Source organism: Patiria miniata, unplaced genomic scaffold (assembly GCF_015706575.1).
Source record: "Patiria miniata isolate m_02_andy unplaced genomic scaffold, ASM1570657v1 HiC_scaffold_29, whole genome shotgun sequence".
Lineage (NCBI taxonomy): Eukaryota > Metazoa > Echinodermata > Asteroidea > Valvatida > Asterinidae > Patiria > Patiria miniata.
Window position 1 is genome coordinate 19563186 of NW_024037068.1, and position 18959 is coordinate 19582144.

The 18959-nt window shown below is 40.5% G+C and overlaps 1 protein-coding gene across 1 annotated transcript; it reads left to right on the forward strand.

Moving 5' to 3' along the window:
- Nucleotides 1-6661, forward strand: LOC119736142. The gene is made up of 5 exons (XM_038210154.1): nucleotides 1-144; nucleotides 622-679; nucleotides 1432-1525; nucleotides 4093-4179; nucleotides 5773-6661. Exons 1-5 carry the CDS (start codon nucleotides 113-115, stop codon nucleotides 5985-5987), a joined length of 486 nt encoding a protein of 161 aa, XP_038066082.1. The 5' UTR covers nucleotides 1-112; the 3' UTR covers nucleotides 5988-6661.
- The last annotated feature ends 12298 nt before the right edge of the window (nucleotides 6662-18959 follow it).

Consider the following 18959-nt stretch of genomic DNA (forward strand, 5'->3'; position numbering starts at 1 on the left):
TCAAGCAGATGTACTCTCAGTGAGACCAGGAGTTCCTCAGTTGCCATCATGTTGCTGGGAGTGTTGTTTCTTCTGTTCCTTACCAGCCAATAGGTCAGTGGATTCTGGAAGAATGGGAGCCAGGATCCTACCTACTCACACTTGGTAAGAATTCTGGAGTCGAGTCCAACACATTGTATTTATCCAGTGATAGAGTGGGACCCCCACCCCCATTTCTTTTATTTGTCGGCGGGAGTGCTAATGGAGATGTCCCAACCCCAATTTATTGATAAACCTTTATTTACATGTTTTATGTTCATCTTGTAAATGTAATACTGCTATAAAATATTGATATCTCAAGATATCTTATACAGCGAGGAATGGGCGGACTATTGAGGGACAAATATTGTAACTACTGCAAAATAAGGCATCGTTACTATTCATTAAGCCAAAAGATGCGGGTCATTATTGTTATTAAAAATTAAAATTACAAATTTACAAAACAGATGTTGCCTTCGTCTGTATATAATTATTATTTCCGCGGCTGATCAGCCACGTACAAGCATATTACTCCGGGCAGGACTAGGGTTCCTCAGTTGCCATCATGCCGATGGGAGTGTTGTTTCTTCTGTTCCTTACCAGCCAGGAGGTCAGTGGTTTCTGGAAGAATGGGAGCCAGGATCCTACCTACACACACTTGGTAAGAATTCTAGGGTCGAGTCCAACACAAGCCCACCACAAGTCAAGTCAATCCCACCACAAGTTCTTTCACAATTCCAGCTACCGTTAAAACAACAGTGGATGAAGTACTGCTTCCGTCACATTACTTTGGATAGCATGTGACGTCACTAAAGATTCCCTGGTCAGGTTGACATAGAATCTGGCTTCTTACTTTTCTGCGCCAAAATTGACCCTTTTGTGTCACACTATTCCGGACCGCTTTGACGGAAACATTAGCAAAATAAAGAGGTTTTCTTTTACGACTGTGGGAGCTTTTTACTTTGATTCGTGAAATCGTCGATATTCTGAATTTAATACCAGTGAGGCAGTAGCTGCACTCTTGAAACAATATTGTCAAAAGACAAGGTAGTTTATAAAATTAATAAATTACACTCCTGAAATGATTGGAATTTTAGTCGCTATTGAAAACACACGCACATCGTCTAAACTTTCAAATGGATTTTCCTTGTCCGAAAACCTCTCATTTTATCCTTGTTCAAAATGCTTACCAGTGACGTATGAATAACACTTTGGAAAGCTGGGCCAGACTGTTCAATTCACAAGTGACAGTTGTACTCAGTCGGTCAGTCAGTTAGTCATTGAGGCAAGGCTCGTCTCTGGGTACAGCAAAATGTCTGTGACTTACCCACAATCTTTTGTAAAGTGGGAAAACGTAGGATCTACGCCTCATTGCAATAACACTATCGTCGTATTTATTTCTGAACAAAACAGGGTTTCTATCAGAAGAACCTGACATGCAACGACGCCGGAACCACGTGCCAGCTTTGCTACACTGCGCATGGTCATGACGGAAAAGCTTATTTACGTATGTTTTATTTTATTATACATTTACGCAGGCTTACATTTTTGCCAGATACAAAAAATCCCCAGATACAAACGTTAATGCCACTTTGAATCCATAAGGAAAATCACACGCAGAACATGTGAAAATAAACAATTTAATGTGAAAGCATATCCAAAGAAATGAACAATCAAGTCGAACGGTAGACAGAGCATATCAATTACTGGAATACAATACAATAATTATCTGATTTTGACGAAGAATTTAAGCTGGTACATACCTGTTTTGGGGTGTTACACCTGGAACAATAGATATTTCAAATTGAATCGACATTTTTTCTAGCTTTACAATAGTAATGAGCTTTCAAATGAGACGTCGAACGAAAAAAAGAACCCACAACAAGTATTCAATTGTGTTAACTTTTGAATTAGGAGCGTCCCGCCATGCGCGTCGGCAAAATGAAAAAGTTTTTTTTTTTTCAATGAAAGATGATGTCTCAAAACCGCCAAACTCACTGGTTGGACTGGAATCCTGCTGGTTGGACAATATTAACGTGTTTTTAGATTGGGTTATGGTCGAGAATAAGCTTTATGTGGCCTCTCTGAACTCCCATATATTTGCAGTCATCAGCCGACATTTGAAGCAACAAAATCAGGTAAATAAAAAAAAAAGCCGCGTCGCCGCACCACTTTTTGGGCAAGCTCCATACCAGAAACCGGAGACTTTTTTTTTGGCCTAAAGTAAAAACGAGTTTGTTTCTGCAGTCAATAGGAACGCTGAACAATAGACGACAATATGGTACACAATTCCCGAAGGTCCACAATTGACGATCGTGTGCAAACCATTATTATGTGATGTCTTCCTACAAACAAAAGAGGGACAAAAGGGGGTTCAAGATTGCAGGTAAATACACACCTGTGTGTGGATGTATACACAGTACGTATACACAGTGTCGTACCGGTGTGGAAGGTAATTCTGTCCACGGTAAAACTGTCCGGGGGGAAAGAATTACCTAGGTAAAGTGTCCTCCCTGGTCCGTTAATTCTGCCCCCCTCCAGGCAATTCTGTCCCCCTCTTTTAAAACCCGGAAAGCCAGATCTCTTAATTGTTTTATGAATTCACTCTACAAGGTATACATTTTGGACTATTAGTCTGCCCTTCATGAATATAATTTTTTTTTTTTTATTTGGTCTATTACTATTAGATGATATGTGAACAAAATGTTTCGATTTGGAGTACGGTGAAATCTATCGCGATTCTACCGCGATAGCTCAATACAGCGGCGATGCATGGCGATGGCCCTCGTCTCATTCATACAACGCCTACTTGGATTGGTCTGTGTTCCCATCATAGCGCGTAACGAAATTTCCTATTGGATGAATTCCACTTGTAGAGGGAGACGCATATGTACATGTACACATGTGATAACCACTGCCACATATCTCGCGGCTTGTACTGGCTCGCACGCAACACTCATGCTGCTCTCAGTATATACTGCATGGGGACACATTTACCAGGGGGACACTTTCAGCGTTGGGCAGGGGGACATTTTTACCTGGAGGGGGACAAATTGACCTAGGTAAAAGTGTCCCCCGGACACATTTACCGGGTCACGAGCCGGTAAATGCGTCCGGGGGGACACATTTATCAGGGGGGACAGAATTACCTGTCACACCGGCGTAAAACAAGACTTGAAAACCACAGGTTTGCGATCGAGTGAGAGGAAAGCATGCATAAGTAGCAGGGATTCTGATAGAACGTATAGTAGGAGTGTGGTGCAGCCAGGTCGGCCTGACTGCGCGGTTTACTATGATCGCAAAGCAGTGTCGCGAGCCGGCCCGGCGATCATCTTGTAGTACCAGGCGCCGGAATACAAAACGTGTGATTCCAAAATTAACATACATAATGTATGAGCTGATACGTCACTACATATGAATGGTTATAGCATCATTCGCTCAAAACTTTCTGAACTGGAGAACCCCTTTTCAAACCACTTTTTAAAACTGTAAATGGCCTGCAAAAACGAACAAGCGAATGCATTTTGTTACAGACCATTATCTTCCTTAAAATCTCGTTCGGAAAAGAAACTGACAATTTTGAAAAAAGGGACGTATGTAGGCCTACCCATTCATTCGCACAAAACAAGTACGACCTTTGCATTTTACAAAAATGCAAAATAATTATGTATGAGTTTATGGATATAACTGCAGGTGTTAAATATTTCACATCAATTACAATAAGTGTCTGTGGCCTGTAAGTATTACGCAATCAGAGGATACGTCTATGTAGGCTATATACAGATTACCTTTGGAATTTGTAATCTGTTGTAGTTAGATAACTTCCGTTCTGAGCATAGACTGTGGAAGTTTTCACTTTGATAAAAGTGTTTTTCCGCTATTTACGTTTGAATTGATGATAAACGGTAACCAATTAGCTCAATCAGTGCTCATTTAAATATATAGAAATACATTTGAATTAAAAAGTCATATTGTAATGAAAATAACAAAACTAACCTTTTTTTTTATTCGTTGAATTCAGTATACTTCAAATTGTTTGGAAAAAAAAAGTATTTTGGTCAAATGTATTTGTAGACGGGATCCAATATACGACCGAACCCTACAAGTTGGAATTCACCAGCTTAGCCGGACGTTATGACGACAAATACTCCATCATTCAAGGTGAGTGACAATATCAAAAACAAACAAACAAACAAACAAACACCCCAACAGCCCCCACAAACAACCCAGCTTTAATACCAACAAAATCACCCACAAAACAAACAAAACGCACGAAGCGCCGGCGTATCAGATTTTAAGATTGTGTTCAACTAGTATTGTATTTCATAGGTTAACTGCAAAGAGCAAGATTTGCAAACGAACGAACATATACCGAATGATCAGTAAGATGAAATATTTATATTTTGCAGCTGCGCCTAGGAAAATATATTATGTTTTACCATAAACGGCTATTCAGTGCGATTGTCTTATATACACGAAACGTCTTAAAAACCATTAAGTAATATAAACAAAGCATCCAATGGCCTCGAATTGAAACCGTGTGTGACTTCTTTAAGGGAGTTTTGAATCACACACAATTCCAAGATATACGGGTGAGGTAGTTTCAATCAATCTTGAATGGAAAACTGTGACCCAGGGCTCTTGTTCAATCTTTGTTTCATTTCTCATTTTTTTTTCAACACAGGTGTCAAAAGAAACAGTAAGCAAATCTCACCCATGGGTATTTTTATAATTATCAAAGATGCCATAGTTTGTGAAATGTTAGGGGCAGAACATGGGTTGTCTAATGCGCATCAAAATAAGTAGTCTGAGTATCACCCGTTATCTACGGAGCCCAGTCTCCTGTCTAACGTCTGATATATCTAAGCATGCGTGACGTCATTTCATTCCAAAATCAGGACTAAGATTGTGATTGGTCAATTTTGATGCCACGTTTTGTAATACAACAACCTGTAAAAATAAAAAGGTAATCATCGTGGGCGTGATGGTTACGCACGCGGGGAGCTCAAATTACGCGCCTGCTGATTGGTCAGTTTCTCGAGGTCATACGCAGTCTATAGTTGCATAGACCATGGTCGGCTTTGCCTAGTATGAGAATCACCCGTTATCCACGGAGCCAAGTCCTGTATCAGGTCTGAATTGTCTAGACATTCAGATATATGCAAGCCGCACGCCAGTTTATCGGAGTCGACTTTACTAAATTGTGATGTCATTTCATTCCCAAATCAGGACTAAATGGTTTGATTAATTAGTTAATTCCATGCAGTGTTTTGTAAAACAACAACAGCCGGGGCATATCGCGTATAACATGATACAGAGCGCATGACACAGGTTTTTTATCCATTGTCTTTGACGCGCAACGAGTGAATGACCAAAGACCCGATATATATCAAAATCAAACAGGTTAAGAGGCGGGGTTTTGCCAAACTAATCAGCGAATCTGCTCACATATCATAGACCATGGCTTTCTATTACACAGACTAGTTTTTGCTAGTGCCAGGATCTATAGAGTACGAAGTGAGTACATCACGCGCACAATTATGTGTGTAAAAGACATTAGCGCATGTCCGTGCTGAATCAGGCGCGCGTACTCCATACCTTTGCGCTAAACTTTCTGGTTCTAAATGACGTCACAATTCGGTACTCTATTACATACACCAGCAAATAAGGGGCATTCCTGAGAAAAGGTTTAGTAGAAGATGTTTTCTTCCCCCAAAAATTTGTTGTTGTTGTTGGTCTTGTTGCGATTCGCAGACGATCCGAACCAGACATTCCGACTATGCTCGGAGCTCCAAATGGAGTATTCTCCCATGAGAGACAGGAAGCTTGTCATATGCCTGGATACTCGCTTCCCTTCCGGTGAAGTTGTGCCAGAGACCTGTGCCTCACCCATCGCTGTGACTTCACTGCACGTTAACTATGGAGACAAGGAGATGAGGGGCCAACAGGTGTTAGTGTGTAAGCCTTAGCAATCAGTGGCGGCACTGAAGGAGAGTGGAGTGTCCACAATACCCCAACCAACCCAGCATGGTTTTCGATTTCCTTTATTTCTTACTTTCAATTGTTTATCAACCTTATTCTATTTTTCGTCTCTTTATTTTTTTAAACTATGTTTTGTTTAAACGCAAAAAAGCTACTTTGTTCTGTTTTTTTATAATGCAACTAATGCTCTGAAAATACATTTGTATTTATTGGCTGCTTTTGCGCCAATAACGCACAAAGGATATGCCTCAATAATTATCGGTCCATAAATGAATCAAAATGTGAATTGTGAATATTCCATAACTGGACGTTGTATACTTGTTCGATGAGCAAGTCAAAAGTAAATAAATGTTGTTCTATTTCAAGAAAACAAGCAGTTTGAAAATAAATATCTGAGTTGGTGTGGGTAAAACTCGTAAATAGTACAGGGAGCAACTTGAAGCTATTCCCAAGCACAAAAGCAAAGCAAAACAAACACTCAAGCTCTACGTGTAGTCTACAATCGTGGACCATTGTTGTTGTTTTCCTAAACGTTCGGGACAACTGTAAGCCCTTTCACGATATGAAGGAATATGGTATTCATTAAAATACAAATGTAAGCAAAAGTACTTCAAATTTCGCTTTAAATTTACATAAAGGGTTCTTACTGTGACAATTTGGGTAACGTCGTATTTTTTTTAATTTAATATTAGCAAATTGTTGCACACTGTTTAGAATTTGTTGGTGTATTTGAACCTCCGATTACCACAATTTGAAATTTAAATTAAGTAGTAAAGTGATGCAATGTATTGGTATCCTGAGGTTTTACTTGATGTTTGAATTATATGGTGAGAATTTGGTTAAGAATGGTAAAATAAAATTGTTTGAGTTTGGAAAAGGGATGGCACTATCCCATTCAGTGACACTTCTTCTCTGGTGACTTGTATGGCTTAGTATGGGTTGTAAGCATGACTGAGTCTTTGCCGGTTATGTCCGAGTGAAATGTAGAGTGGGCGGACATAAGAGATTAAGTGACTAGGATAGGTTGGGTAATCAAATGTGATTAAAGGTGCGAGCAGAGGATTATGTTCGCAAATCCTCTTGTTAGCAATAGCATGCTTTCGTGCCTTGCTGTTGGGCACTCTTCAGTTGCAAATAGGTGATTCAAAAAAGAATCGAGGCTGACTCGCGGAAAAGTTGTGGTTGGGATTGGTTGTATTCCAATCATGTATCGTAAGTTTGAAGTGTTGTGGTTACAACCATGTGACTTTAGTTGGTTTCAACTTGTTCCTCTAGTGAGGAGAGCAATCGGGTTCGGTTAGTTTTTTGGAAGAGCCGGAGTAGGTCGGGAGTGGGTTTAACTCTTGATTTTGTTTGGGTAGTTACTCCCGGATATGATTTAAGGCTTTTCTGAAGGCAACGAATTATGATTCGGGAAATGTTTCCGCACAGTAGTTTGTTGCCTTGGATTATGTTCCAGTGATGGTTGTTTATTGCTCGATTTAAGTGACGGTGTGTTATGGTTGGGTTGTATGTCGTGGTGAAGACAGGTGGAGTTTGTTTTAATTTTTCTTCATCCTAAGATTGTATGTGTTAAACCTGTGGGCAAGTTTAAAATTAGTGGCTTCCGGGTATTTTCTAGCGTTTCACTAGAATATGATTTCGGATGCCAATTGGTGGTTGAAAGGATGGTTTATAGAGCGTATGTTACGCATTATTAATGTAAATTGTAGTCTTCACTCCAAATAATTATTGATGCTGCTTACGAGTGATTGCGGTTTGGTTTAGCAGAAGTAGGTAAGATGTTGAGGCCTTGTCCAACAAGCAAATATTTCGGTTTGCGATGGTTTTGCTTTGGATAGAATGGTTATGAAGGATTGATATTTTGTTCTGCTAATGAGCGCAAATGATTGGAGTTGGCTCGTTTGGTTTACGATTGCATTTGTGAGAGAAGTGGTTAGACTTCAGTTGATGTATTGATCTCTTGGTTTCCTGGTTGAGTTTCCTTCTTGCCATGGTAGTTGAGGAGTTTGTGGTTTGAATATAACGAATAAGGTAAGATGGGGTGGGTTATATTCCAATTTATTTATTATAACAATGGCAGAATGATGGATATTTCTCTTTTGAGAAGGTTGTGTTAGTAAGAGACCGAGAAGTGATGGTTCGTTGGTTTTCTCTCAGGGTTTGTATGCACGTATTGCGTGCGTGAGATGGCGCATTGAGCCGTGGCGGTAGTGAATGGTACCATATGTGTGTTGTGATTGGTCACTGTATTGTCCAATGGGCGTGTGGGTGCAGTGGCGCGGAAAACCTTGCGAGGGTTTTGGATTCGTAGTGGAATTTCTGGCCAGTAGTGTGTTTGTTTTTAGTTTTAAAAGCCGTATTTTGATTATTTTCTTTGTCAGAAAATAGTTGAAACTTGTGTAGGCTTTTAGATATTGTTAATCTCTTTCATTTGGTAGTTGTTTGAGTAAGAAACTATCTTCCTACCGTGTGCGGTATCGGAAAAACACGTTGTGTTTCGTTGTTTTGTTTCTTTATTTTGTTAATACGAATGCATATTTATGTGGAGATGGTACTTTTTCTTTCCCAAATGTGGGTTGTTTATTTTGTTTGTACCATTCAATGTTGAGATTGATTTATGATTTTTTTGGGGAGGCCAATACTGTTTTGAACCCTTTGTTTTGGGGTTAAGTTTGTGGGTTTTTGTCTTGTTTTGTGTTGTTTGGTGTAAAATGGGTATAGTTTATCCGTCTGCGGATAATTTGTATGTCCATTTATCAAGTGCTTATGCTTCTGCTAGCATAGCGTTTTTATGTTGTTATAACAAGTCAAGGTCATGTTTTCCGTAAGCGGAAATATAGTTGTTGGTTTTCCGAAATGAAGTGTACATGTGGTGGAACGTGAGATATTGTGTCTCGTGTGTGGCAGACTGATTGTTACAAGTCTGTGGATGTACTTGAAGTACTGAGAAACTAATTTTCAACTTGCCCACAGGTTTAACACATACAATCTTAGGATGAAGAAAAATCAAAACAAACTCCACCTGTCTTCACCACGACATACAACCCAACCATAACACACCGTCACTTAAATCGAGCAATAAACAACCATCACTGGAACATAATCCAAGGCAACAAACTACTGTGCGGAAACATTTCCCGAATCATAATTCGTTGCCTTCAGAAAAGCCTTAAATCATATCCGGGAGTAACTACCCAAACAAAATCAAGAGTTAAACCCACTCCCGACCTACTCCGGCTCTTCCAAAAAACTAACCGAACCCGATTGCTCTCCTCACTAGAGGAACAAGTTGAAACCAACTAAAGTCACATGGTTGTAACCACTTCAAACTTACGATACATGATTGGAATACAACCAATCCCAACCACAACTTTTCCGCGAGTCAGCCTCGATTCTTTTTTGAATCACCTATTTGCAACTGAAGAGTGCCCAACAGCAAGGCACGAAAGCATGCTATTGCTAACAAGAGGATTTGCGAACATAATCCTCTGCTCGCACCTTTAATCACATTTGATTACCCAACCTATCATAGTCACTTAATCTCTTATGTCCGCCCACTCTACATTTCACTCGGACATAACCGGCAAAGACTCAGTCATGCTTACAACCCATACTAAGCCATACAAGTCACCAGAGAAGAAGTGTCACTGAATGGGATAGTGCCATCCCTTTTCCAAAAGTTTGTTTCTGCAGTCAATAGGGAACGCTGAACAATAGAGGACAATAGGGTACACAATTCCCGAAGGTCCACAATTGACGATCGTGTGCAAACCATCATTATGTGATGTCTTCCTACAAACAAAAGAGGGACAAAAGGGGGTTCAAGATTGCAGGTAAATACACACCTGTGTGTGGATGTATACACAGTACGTATACACAGTGTCGTACCGGTGTGAAAGGTAATTCTGTCCACGGTAAAACTGTCCGGGGGGAAAGAATTACCTAGGTAAAAGTGTCCTCCCTGGCCCGTTAATTCTGCCCCCCTCCAGGCAATTCTGTCCCCCTCTTTTGAAACCAGGAAAGCCAGATCTCTTAATTGTTTTTATGAATTCACTCTACAAGGTATACATTTTGGATTATTAGTCAGCCCTTCATGAATATAATTTTTTTTTATTTGGTCTATTACTATTAGATGATCTGTGAACAAAATGTTTCGATTTGGAGTACGGTGAAATCTATCGCGATTCTACCGCGATAGTTCAATACAGCGGCGATGCATGGCGATGGCCCTCGACTCATTCATACAACGCCTACTTAGATTGGTCTGTGTTCCCATCATAGCTCGTACCGAAATTTCCTATTGGATGAATTCCACTTGTAGAGGGAGACGCATATGTACATGTACACATGTGATAACCACTGCCACATATCTCGCGGCTTGTACTGGCTCGCACGCAACACTCATGCTGCTCTCAGTATATACTGCATGGGGACACATTTACCAGGGGGACACTTTCAGCGTTGGGCAGGGGGACATTTTTACCTGGAGGGGGACAAATTGACCTAGGTAAAAGTGTCCCCCGGACACATTTACCGGGTCACGAGCCGGTAAATGCGTCCGGGGGGACACATTTATCAGGGGGGACAGAATTACCTGTCACACCGGCGTAAAACAAGACTTGAAAACCACAGGTTTGCGATCGAGTGAGAGGAAAGCATGCATAAGTAGCAGGGATTCTGATAGAACGTATAGTAGGAGTGTGGTGCAGCCAGGTCGGCCTGACTGCGCGGTTTACTATGATCGCAAAGCAGTGTCGCGAGCCGGCCCGGCGATCATCTTGTAGTACCAGGCGCCGGAATACAAAACGTGTGATTCCAAAATTAACATACATAATGTATGAGCTGATACGTCACTACATATGAATGGTTATAGCATCATTCGCTCAAAACTTTCTGAACTGGAGAACCCCTTTTCAAACCACTTTTTAAAACTGTAAATGGCCTGCAAAAACGAACAAGCGAATGCATTTTGTTACAGACCATTATCTTCCTTAAAATCTCGTTCGGAAAAGAAACTGACAATTTTGAAAAAAGGGACGTATGTAGGCCTACCCATTCATTCGCACAAAACAAGTACGACCTTTGCATTTTACAAAAATGCAAAATAATTATGTATGAGTTTATGGATATAACTGCAGGTGTTAAATATTTCACATCAATTACAATAAGTGTCTGTGGCCTGTAAGTATTACGCAATCAGAGGATACGTCTATGTAGGCTATATACAGATTACCTTTGGAATTTGTAATCTGTTGTAGTTAGATAACTTCCGTTCTGAGCATAGACTGTGGAAGTTTTCACTTTGATAAAAGTGTTTTTCCGCTATTTACGTTTGAATTGATGATAAACGGTAACCAATTAGCTCAATCAGTGCTCATTTAAATATATAGAAATACATTTGAATTAAAAAGTCATATTGTAATGAAAATAACAAAACTAACCTTTTTTTTTATTCGTTGAATTCAGTATACTTCAAATTGTTTGGAAAAAAAAAGTATTTTGGTCAAATGTATTTGTAGACGGGATCCAATATACGACCGAACCCTACAAGTTGGAATTCACCAGCTTAGCCGGAAGTTATGACGACAAATACTCCATCATTCAAGGTGAGTGACAATATCAAAAACAAACAAACAAACAAACAAACACCCCAACAGCCCCCACAAACAACCCAGCTTTAATACCAACAAAATCACCCACAAAACAAACAAAACGCACGAAGCGCCGGCGTATCAGATTTTAAGATTGTGTTCAACTAGTATTGTATTTCATAGGTTAACTGCAAAGAGCAAGATTTGCAAACGAACGAACATATACCGAATGATCAATAAGATGAAATATTTATATTTTGCAGCTGCGCCTAGGAAAATATATTATGTTTTACCATAAACGGCTATTCAGTGCGATTGTCTTATATACACGAAACGTCTTAAAAACCATTAAGTAATATAAACAAAGCATCCAATGGCCTCGAATTGAAACCGTGTGTGACTTCTTTAAGGGAGTTTTGAATCACACACAATTCCAAGATATACGGGTGAGGTAGTTTCAATCAATCTTGAATGGAAAACTGTGACCCAGGGCTCTTGTTCAATCTTTGTTTCATTTCTCATTTTTTTTTCAACACAGGTGTCAAAAGAAACAGTAAGCAAATCTCACCCATGGGTATTTTTATAATTATCAAAGATGCCATAGTTTGTGAAATGTTAGGGGCAGAACATGGGTTGTCTAATGCGCATCAAAATAAGTAGTCTGAGTATCACCCGTTATCTACGGAGCCCAGTCTCCTGTCTAACGTCTGATATATCTAAGCATGCGTGACGTCATTTCATTCCAAAATCAGGACTAAGATTGTGATTGGTCAATTTTGATGCCACGTTTTGTAATACAACAACCTGTAAAAAAAAAAAGAGGTAATCATCGTGGGCGTGATGGTTACGCACGCGGGGAGCTCAAATTACGCGCCTGCTGATTGGTCAGTTTCTCGAGGTCATACGCAGTCTATAGTTGCATAGACCATGGTCGGCTTTGCCTAGTATGAGAATCACCCGTTATCCACGGAGCCAAGTCCTGTATCAGGTCTGAATTGTCTAGACATACAGATATATGCAAGCCGCACACCAGTTTATCGGAGTCGACTTTACTAAATTGTGATGTCATTTCATTCCCAAATCAGGACTAAATGGTTTGATTAATTAGTTAATTCCATGCAGTGTTTTGTAAAACAACAACAGCCGGGGCATATCGCGTATAACATGATACAGAGCGCATGACACAGGTTTTTTATCCATTGTCTTTGACGCGCAACGAGTGAATGACCAAAGACCCGATATATATCAAAATCAAACAGGTTAAGAGGCGGGGTTTTGCCAAACTAATCAGCGAATCTGCTCACATATCATAGACCATGGCTTTCTATTACACAGACTAGTTTTTGCTAGTGCCAGGATCTATAGAGTACGAAGTGAGTACATCACGCGCACAATTATGTGTGTAAAAGACATTAGCGCATGTCCGTGCTGAATCAGGCGCGCGTACTCCATACCTTTGCGCTAAACTTTCTGGTTCTAAATGACGTCACAATTCGGTACTCTATTACATACACCAGCAAATAAGGGGCATTCCTGAGAAAAGGTTTAGTAGAAGATGTTTTCTTCCCCCAAAAATTTGTTGTTGTTGTTGGTCTTGTTGCGATTCGCAGACGATCCGAACCAGACATTCCGACTGTGCTCGGAGCTCCAAATGGAGTATTCTCCCATGAGAGACAGGAAGCTTGTCATATGCCTGGATACTCGCTTCCCTTCCGGTGAAGTTGTGCCAGAGACCTGTGCCTCACCCATCGCTGTGACTTCACTGCACGTTAACTATGGAGACAAGGAGATGAGGGGCCAACAGGTGTTAGTGTGTAAGCCTTAGCAATCAGTGGCGGCACTGAAGGAGAGTGGAGTGTCCACAATACCCCAACCAACCCAGCATGGTTTTCGATTTCCTTTATTTCTTACTTTCAATTGTTTATCAACCTTATTCTATTTTTCGTCTCTTTATTTTTTTAAACTATGTTTTATTTAAACGCAAAAAAGCTACTTTGTTCTGTTTTTTTTATAATGCAACTAATGCTCTGAAAATACATTTGTATTTATTTGCTGCTTTTGCGCCAATAACGCACAAAGGATATGCCTCAATAATTATCGGTCCATAAATGAATCAAAATGTGAATTGTGAATATTCCATAACTGGACGTTGTATACTTGTTCGATGAGCAAGTCAAAAGTAAATAAATGTTGTTCTATTTCAAGAAAACAAGCAGTTTGAAAATAAATATCTGAGTTGGTGTGGGTAAAACTCGTAAATAGTACAGGGAGCAACTTGAAGCTATTCCCAAGCACAAAAGCAAAGCAAAACAAACACTCAAGCACTCTACGTGTAGTCTACAATCGTGGACCATTGTTGTTGTTTTCCTAAACGTTCGGGACAACTGTAAGCCCTTTCACGATATGAAGGAATATGGTATTCATTAAAATACAAATGTAAGCAAAAGTACTTCAAATTTCGCTTTAAATTTACATAAAGGGTTCTTACTGTGACAATTTGGGTAACGTCGTATTTGTTTTAATTTAATATTAGCAAATTGTTGCACACTGTTTAGAATTTGTTGGTGTATTTGAACCTCCGATTACCACAATTTGAAATTTAAATTAAGTAGTAAAGTGATGCAATGTATTGGTATCCTGAGGTTTTACTTGATGTTTGAATTATATGGTGAGAATTTGGTTAAGAATGGTAAAATAAAATTGTTTGAGTTTGTAAATTATATGCTTGGTCAGTTGAGCACTTGTTGGCTTCCTTCCATTCTGCTGTTACTAATCAATTTCATTATTTTTTATTTATTTTACTGGCATATATGATCACTTTCTGTTTATACATTTTGTTAGTTTCCAATAATGTAGTGGATACAAAGGCGCCCTCACTTGACGGGATTGTTTGCGCGCTTTAGAATAACAAGCACATTTTCCATGTACCTTTTCACAACTACTGGTCTCACTTTCATCAGTCTTGTCTTGTATTTGAACCGGGCAGTTTGGAAAAAGACCTACTGTAGTATTATCTTTGAATACCCTGGAGTGGGTGAGTTGAGACACAAATTATAAGTCATTTGTTTTATGTGATTTTCGACTCGTTTTACCTCGTCGAAATGTATATTAACTTTGCATAATGTGTGTGTACGTTGTATTTCGTTTAGTGTGTGTAGTGCTATGCACAGTTAACATGCATTGAAGTATACTATGACATGGTGCACATGTAGTGTATGCACATGTGCAGTTAGCCCCATAAATGTGGCCAATTTACTGGACTACCTCCGTAAACATAGGCCACACATCCGCCATCACTGAACCTAGCTACTCTCACAAGTTTACAAAGTTATTTCCACATTGCGACTTCAGACCCAGTTAATTTATGCTTTAAAAATACACTCATCCTCTTAAAAACAAAGTTTGAACCTGCTTCCAGTGTCAGTTGCCCAGCTGCTGCGTAATTTACGATTATTACTGGAGGCTTCTTGGCAACTTTTTTGGTCCAACTGAACAATAACCTTGCGCAATACCTGACGGGATACGAACCAATATGCAGGGATCGTTCACCTGTCAATCACACATGCACGAGGCACGCCGCAGGCCCGGTGGTAGTCTGGTTCCCAGACCAAAAGATTCTGACTATTCCTGATGAGGCCGTGTACGAAACGGGCTTCAGAGCTACTTCTACGTCTATTGTCAGCGCGTTCTCACGTATTTTCAATGGGCGTGGACCTAGCTCTAGAGTCTAAACAGTTGATTCGGATGCAGCCTTATTTAGACGTGAGCGTCGGGAATAATTGTCAGGCCTGGGAACCAGACTACCACCGGGCCAGTGCTCCATAGGGACGGCCCAACATGGCCGGCTGTGAACGGTTGACATCGTTTTTGAAGACACGCGGTTCGTACATGTAAACGTACGGTCGGAAACTACAAAAACAATACCCATCTAGGGAACGCAAAGCTATTCGCAATAACTCGTAAATCCTGTAATAATATAGTTTAATATCTCATTTATATGCCGTGATAAGTGGCATGTTTGTGGAAACTGGAAGAACATTAAAAAAATAAATCTCAACTTCAGTTGGCCCTTTTTGCCGATGATTTCATGGATATGGAAAGCAAACTACGATCTAAAACGACATTTTCTTGAAAATAGTGCTTTTAAACAAGGGCGCCTCCTCAACTCCAATGAGTGATATTCCACTCCCAATTTGAAACCCGCTTGTAAACGATCGAACGGGAACTTCAAACAATATTCCCGGCTGTTTACAAAGTGAATTTCAGTTGGGTGAAACAAAGTCTTGTAGGCGCGGATCCAGAGTTTCGGGGTCAACCCCCCCCCCCCCCCCCCAGCTCTGTCTCAAAATATTTTTTTCATAGGAATACATTCAAAATGATGAGACACCCCCCCCCCCCCCGATCTGACGCCCTCAAAAATATATGATCATCAAACTGTCAATAATATCCGCCTGTGCACAGAATTGTGTCAGAGCCGTGGGTTAATTACGGGAGTATTTCTACGCTATCCTGTAATTATAGTGTTGATGATCGTTGAATTTGAACAGCGCCCCCATTAAAAGTATAGTACGAAAAAAAGTACTAAAGAATGTGCGTCCGAATCCCTATGCTTGTGCAATACTGCAAGGAATAAACAGGTTTTTCGCACTGCATGCCATATGCAACTTAATTACGCGACTCAGTATGCTCTATTCAATGAAAAATGCAAGAGGACGCTCGCAATGCTTCAAAAACATTCGCATCGCTAGTGCATGTTAAAAATATAAAAACATCGACAGCCGGGACCTGGCAGCATAATTTCTGTAATTTAAGTCTGGCCGGTCACAATATATCGGATATTTATCGGTATTTAGTCCCGATATAGGAAACCGCGGCTGTGCATGCACACAAAATCGCTCGTGTAATATGTGGGGTTCTTTTTTGCTATGACACCGCTGCTGTTTATTGCGTGCCGGGGGATTTTCCTGATGAGAAATCATTTTGTGTGTAGAGCACGGTGAGAAATTGGCACACATGTATTGGATGGAGCACGTAAATGTCAGGGAGTGACAACCATCCAAAAAATGAACGGAATTGTGCAGTGTTGGTGACTTAAGTTCCAGGAAGTGAGTATTTATTAAGCAAGGATTAATTATAGATCTATATCAGACAATCTTCCAGCTTCCTTTTTTTCATTTTATTAGTGTAAAGTTTGCCAAAACGTTGTATACAAAATAAAGCTTCCTGCGTATATGTGTAGCCACGTGTAGTTCTATGTATTTTCACAGTACAGGCAGAACGTGCAGTCACCACTCGATTTATGAGACAACATTAAGGCTTGACTGACCCTCGGGTAAGGTTTTGATTCATTTAATTCATTTTCGAAGACAACTGAAAGTTTGTCTAGAACCCAGATATGATTATCAAGCTGTAGTATATCTGAATAATTTATAGTAAATAGGCTATACTTATTTTTCATTTCAGTGCTTTCTGTTTTCCTAGCATCTTTGAATAAACAATCAGAAGTCACTGATTGGTGTCCAGCTTCATCCATCTTTAATAAGTGGACGGACCCCAACCCTAGAATCAAAGTAGGGCAGACCACCACAGTAAATAACAGGGGCGTAGCACGGGTCATATTTATTTGGGGGTAAATTTTTTTGAAAAGGGCACTTGCACATCCAACACTTGGCCTCCGTAAAATCCAAAAGCGGGGGGGGGGGGGGGGGTCTGCTTTGCAGGGCGACACATGTGCAAAATTCAGAAAAAAGCACCCGAAACGGCAGATGCCACAAAAAAGGGCAACACTTCTTTTTTGAAAAGGGCACTTGTTCAAAAAACAAGGGCACTTCGTAAAAAAGGGCACTCTTTACAAATTATTTTGGGGTAAGCCCGTTGAAAAAAAGGTCATTTAAATGGAAATAGGCAGTCTTTACAACATATGGGGGGGGGGGGTAATTAACCCCCCCCCCCCCCCCCCCCCCCCCCCCCCCCCCCGCTGGCTACGCCTATGAATAATGGCGTCGTACACAGGATGCTGGGAATTATTGTCAACAAGCTACCCGTACCGAACAGACCCCCAGTGTCGGACTGTTCTAACGAGCCCAGTGCCAGTTAAAAATGAATAAAACTATTTTGATGTAGGCCTAATGTGCATGTCATCTCTGACAACTTCCAATGAGATTAATAGTGAGCTATAAATCCTTGTTGACTCCAGCTCTATAGTTTGTCGGGATACGTAGTACATTGTACTTTATTATCGCTGCTTTAATTGATTTAGGAAACAAAGGATTATGACCGTTGTCATACATTTCGGGTTGTGCTTCACAACTCAGCCATATTATATCTTTGTCACATTGTAGACCGTTCTTTCCATAGATAAGTGCATACATGTACTGCAATTTCTTTGAGTACTGATTGCTGACCACAGACATTCACTTATAATACTACTGTTGTTGATTCCTTCTGCATTTCGGACCCAGGTAAAATATGGCTTTTCCGGACGGTGTGGCTGATGCCATACGCGAGTCGATCCAAGCGTTGGCTGAAACTTTGGCAGACTGATTTCAAAACTGAAGATATCAGCGTGTGGCCACAGTGAGATTGTCAAAATTGTGTGGCCGACCCCGTGAGTCAGGGGACCCAACTAATAAGGAGTGGCTTTCCGATTTCGAGACTTACATCAGACAATCTGGGTTGACTGATGCACAGAGACTCAACACTGCCATTGATTACATAGGGGGCACTGCTAGGTACTCTGTACCCCAATAGAGAATAGAGACACCTTCCTAAAGCTCGCAACACAAACGGTTCGGAGCACCTGAGACGGTACAGTCCAGAACCCTTTATAGGCCATCAGCCTCGGTCCAAAATTTTGGCAACCGGTATCAAATGAGGGGAATAATCGTCATAGCGATTTTTGGCAAGGTATACACCTCCAGAGTTGGAAAATATGTGATAGCATTGCAGTGGTGGCAGCTTTTTAGGTGTTATCACCCTTTTTTTCAAAATGTCCATCAAAATGCTTGTTACCACTCTGTGGGCGGTAAACCTTGCGCATGCGCACTATAATCATTTATGCCCTGATTTGATACCGACCAAACCCCCAAGCTGATGGCCTATTATTCGCTTCTCAATTACCAGAAGAGGGCCTTGATTCGTTTGCATGATAATATGGAGGCTGCTGCACATGATCAGAGAGAAAGAGACGTGCATAGAAGAGCAGTTTGTGAGAAAACCAGCATAAAGCAGTTTGTGAATGGGGTTAGTGATATTTCGGTGAAACGCGAGGTGTGCAAACCCAAATATGGTCGACCGGCTATTTTTTTCTTTGAGCTGCGCGAACTTGCGCTATAAAGTTGTTTCCAAAGCACGAGCAACAAAAAA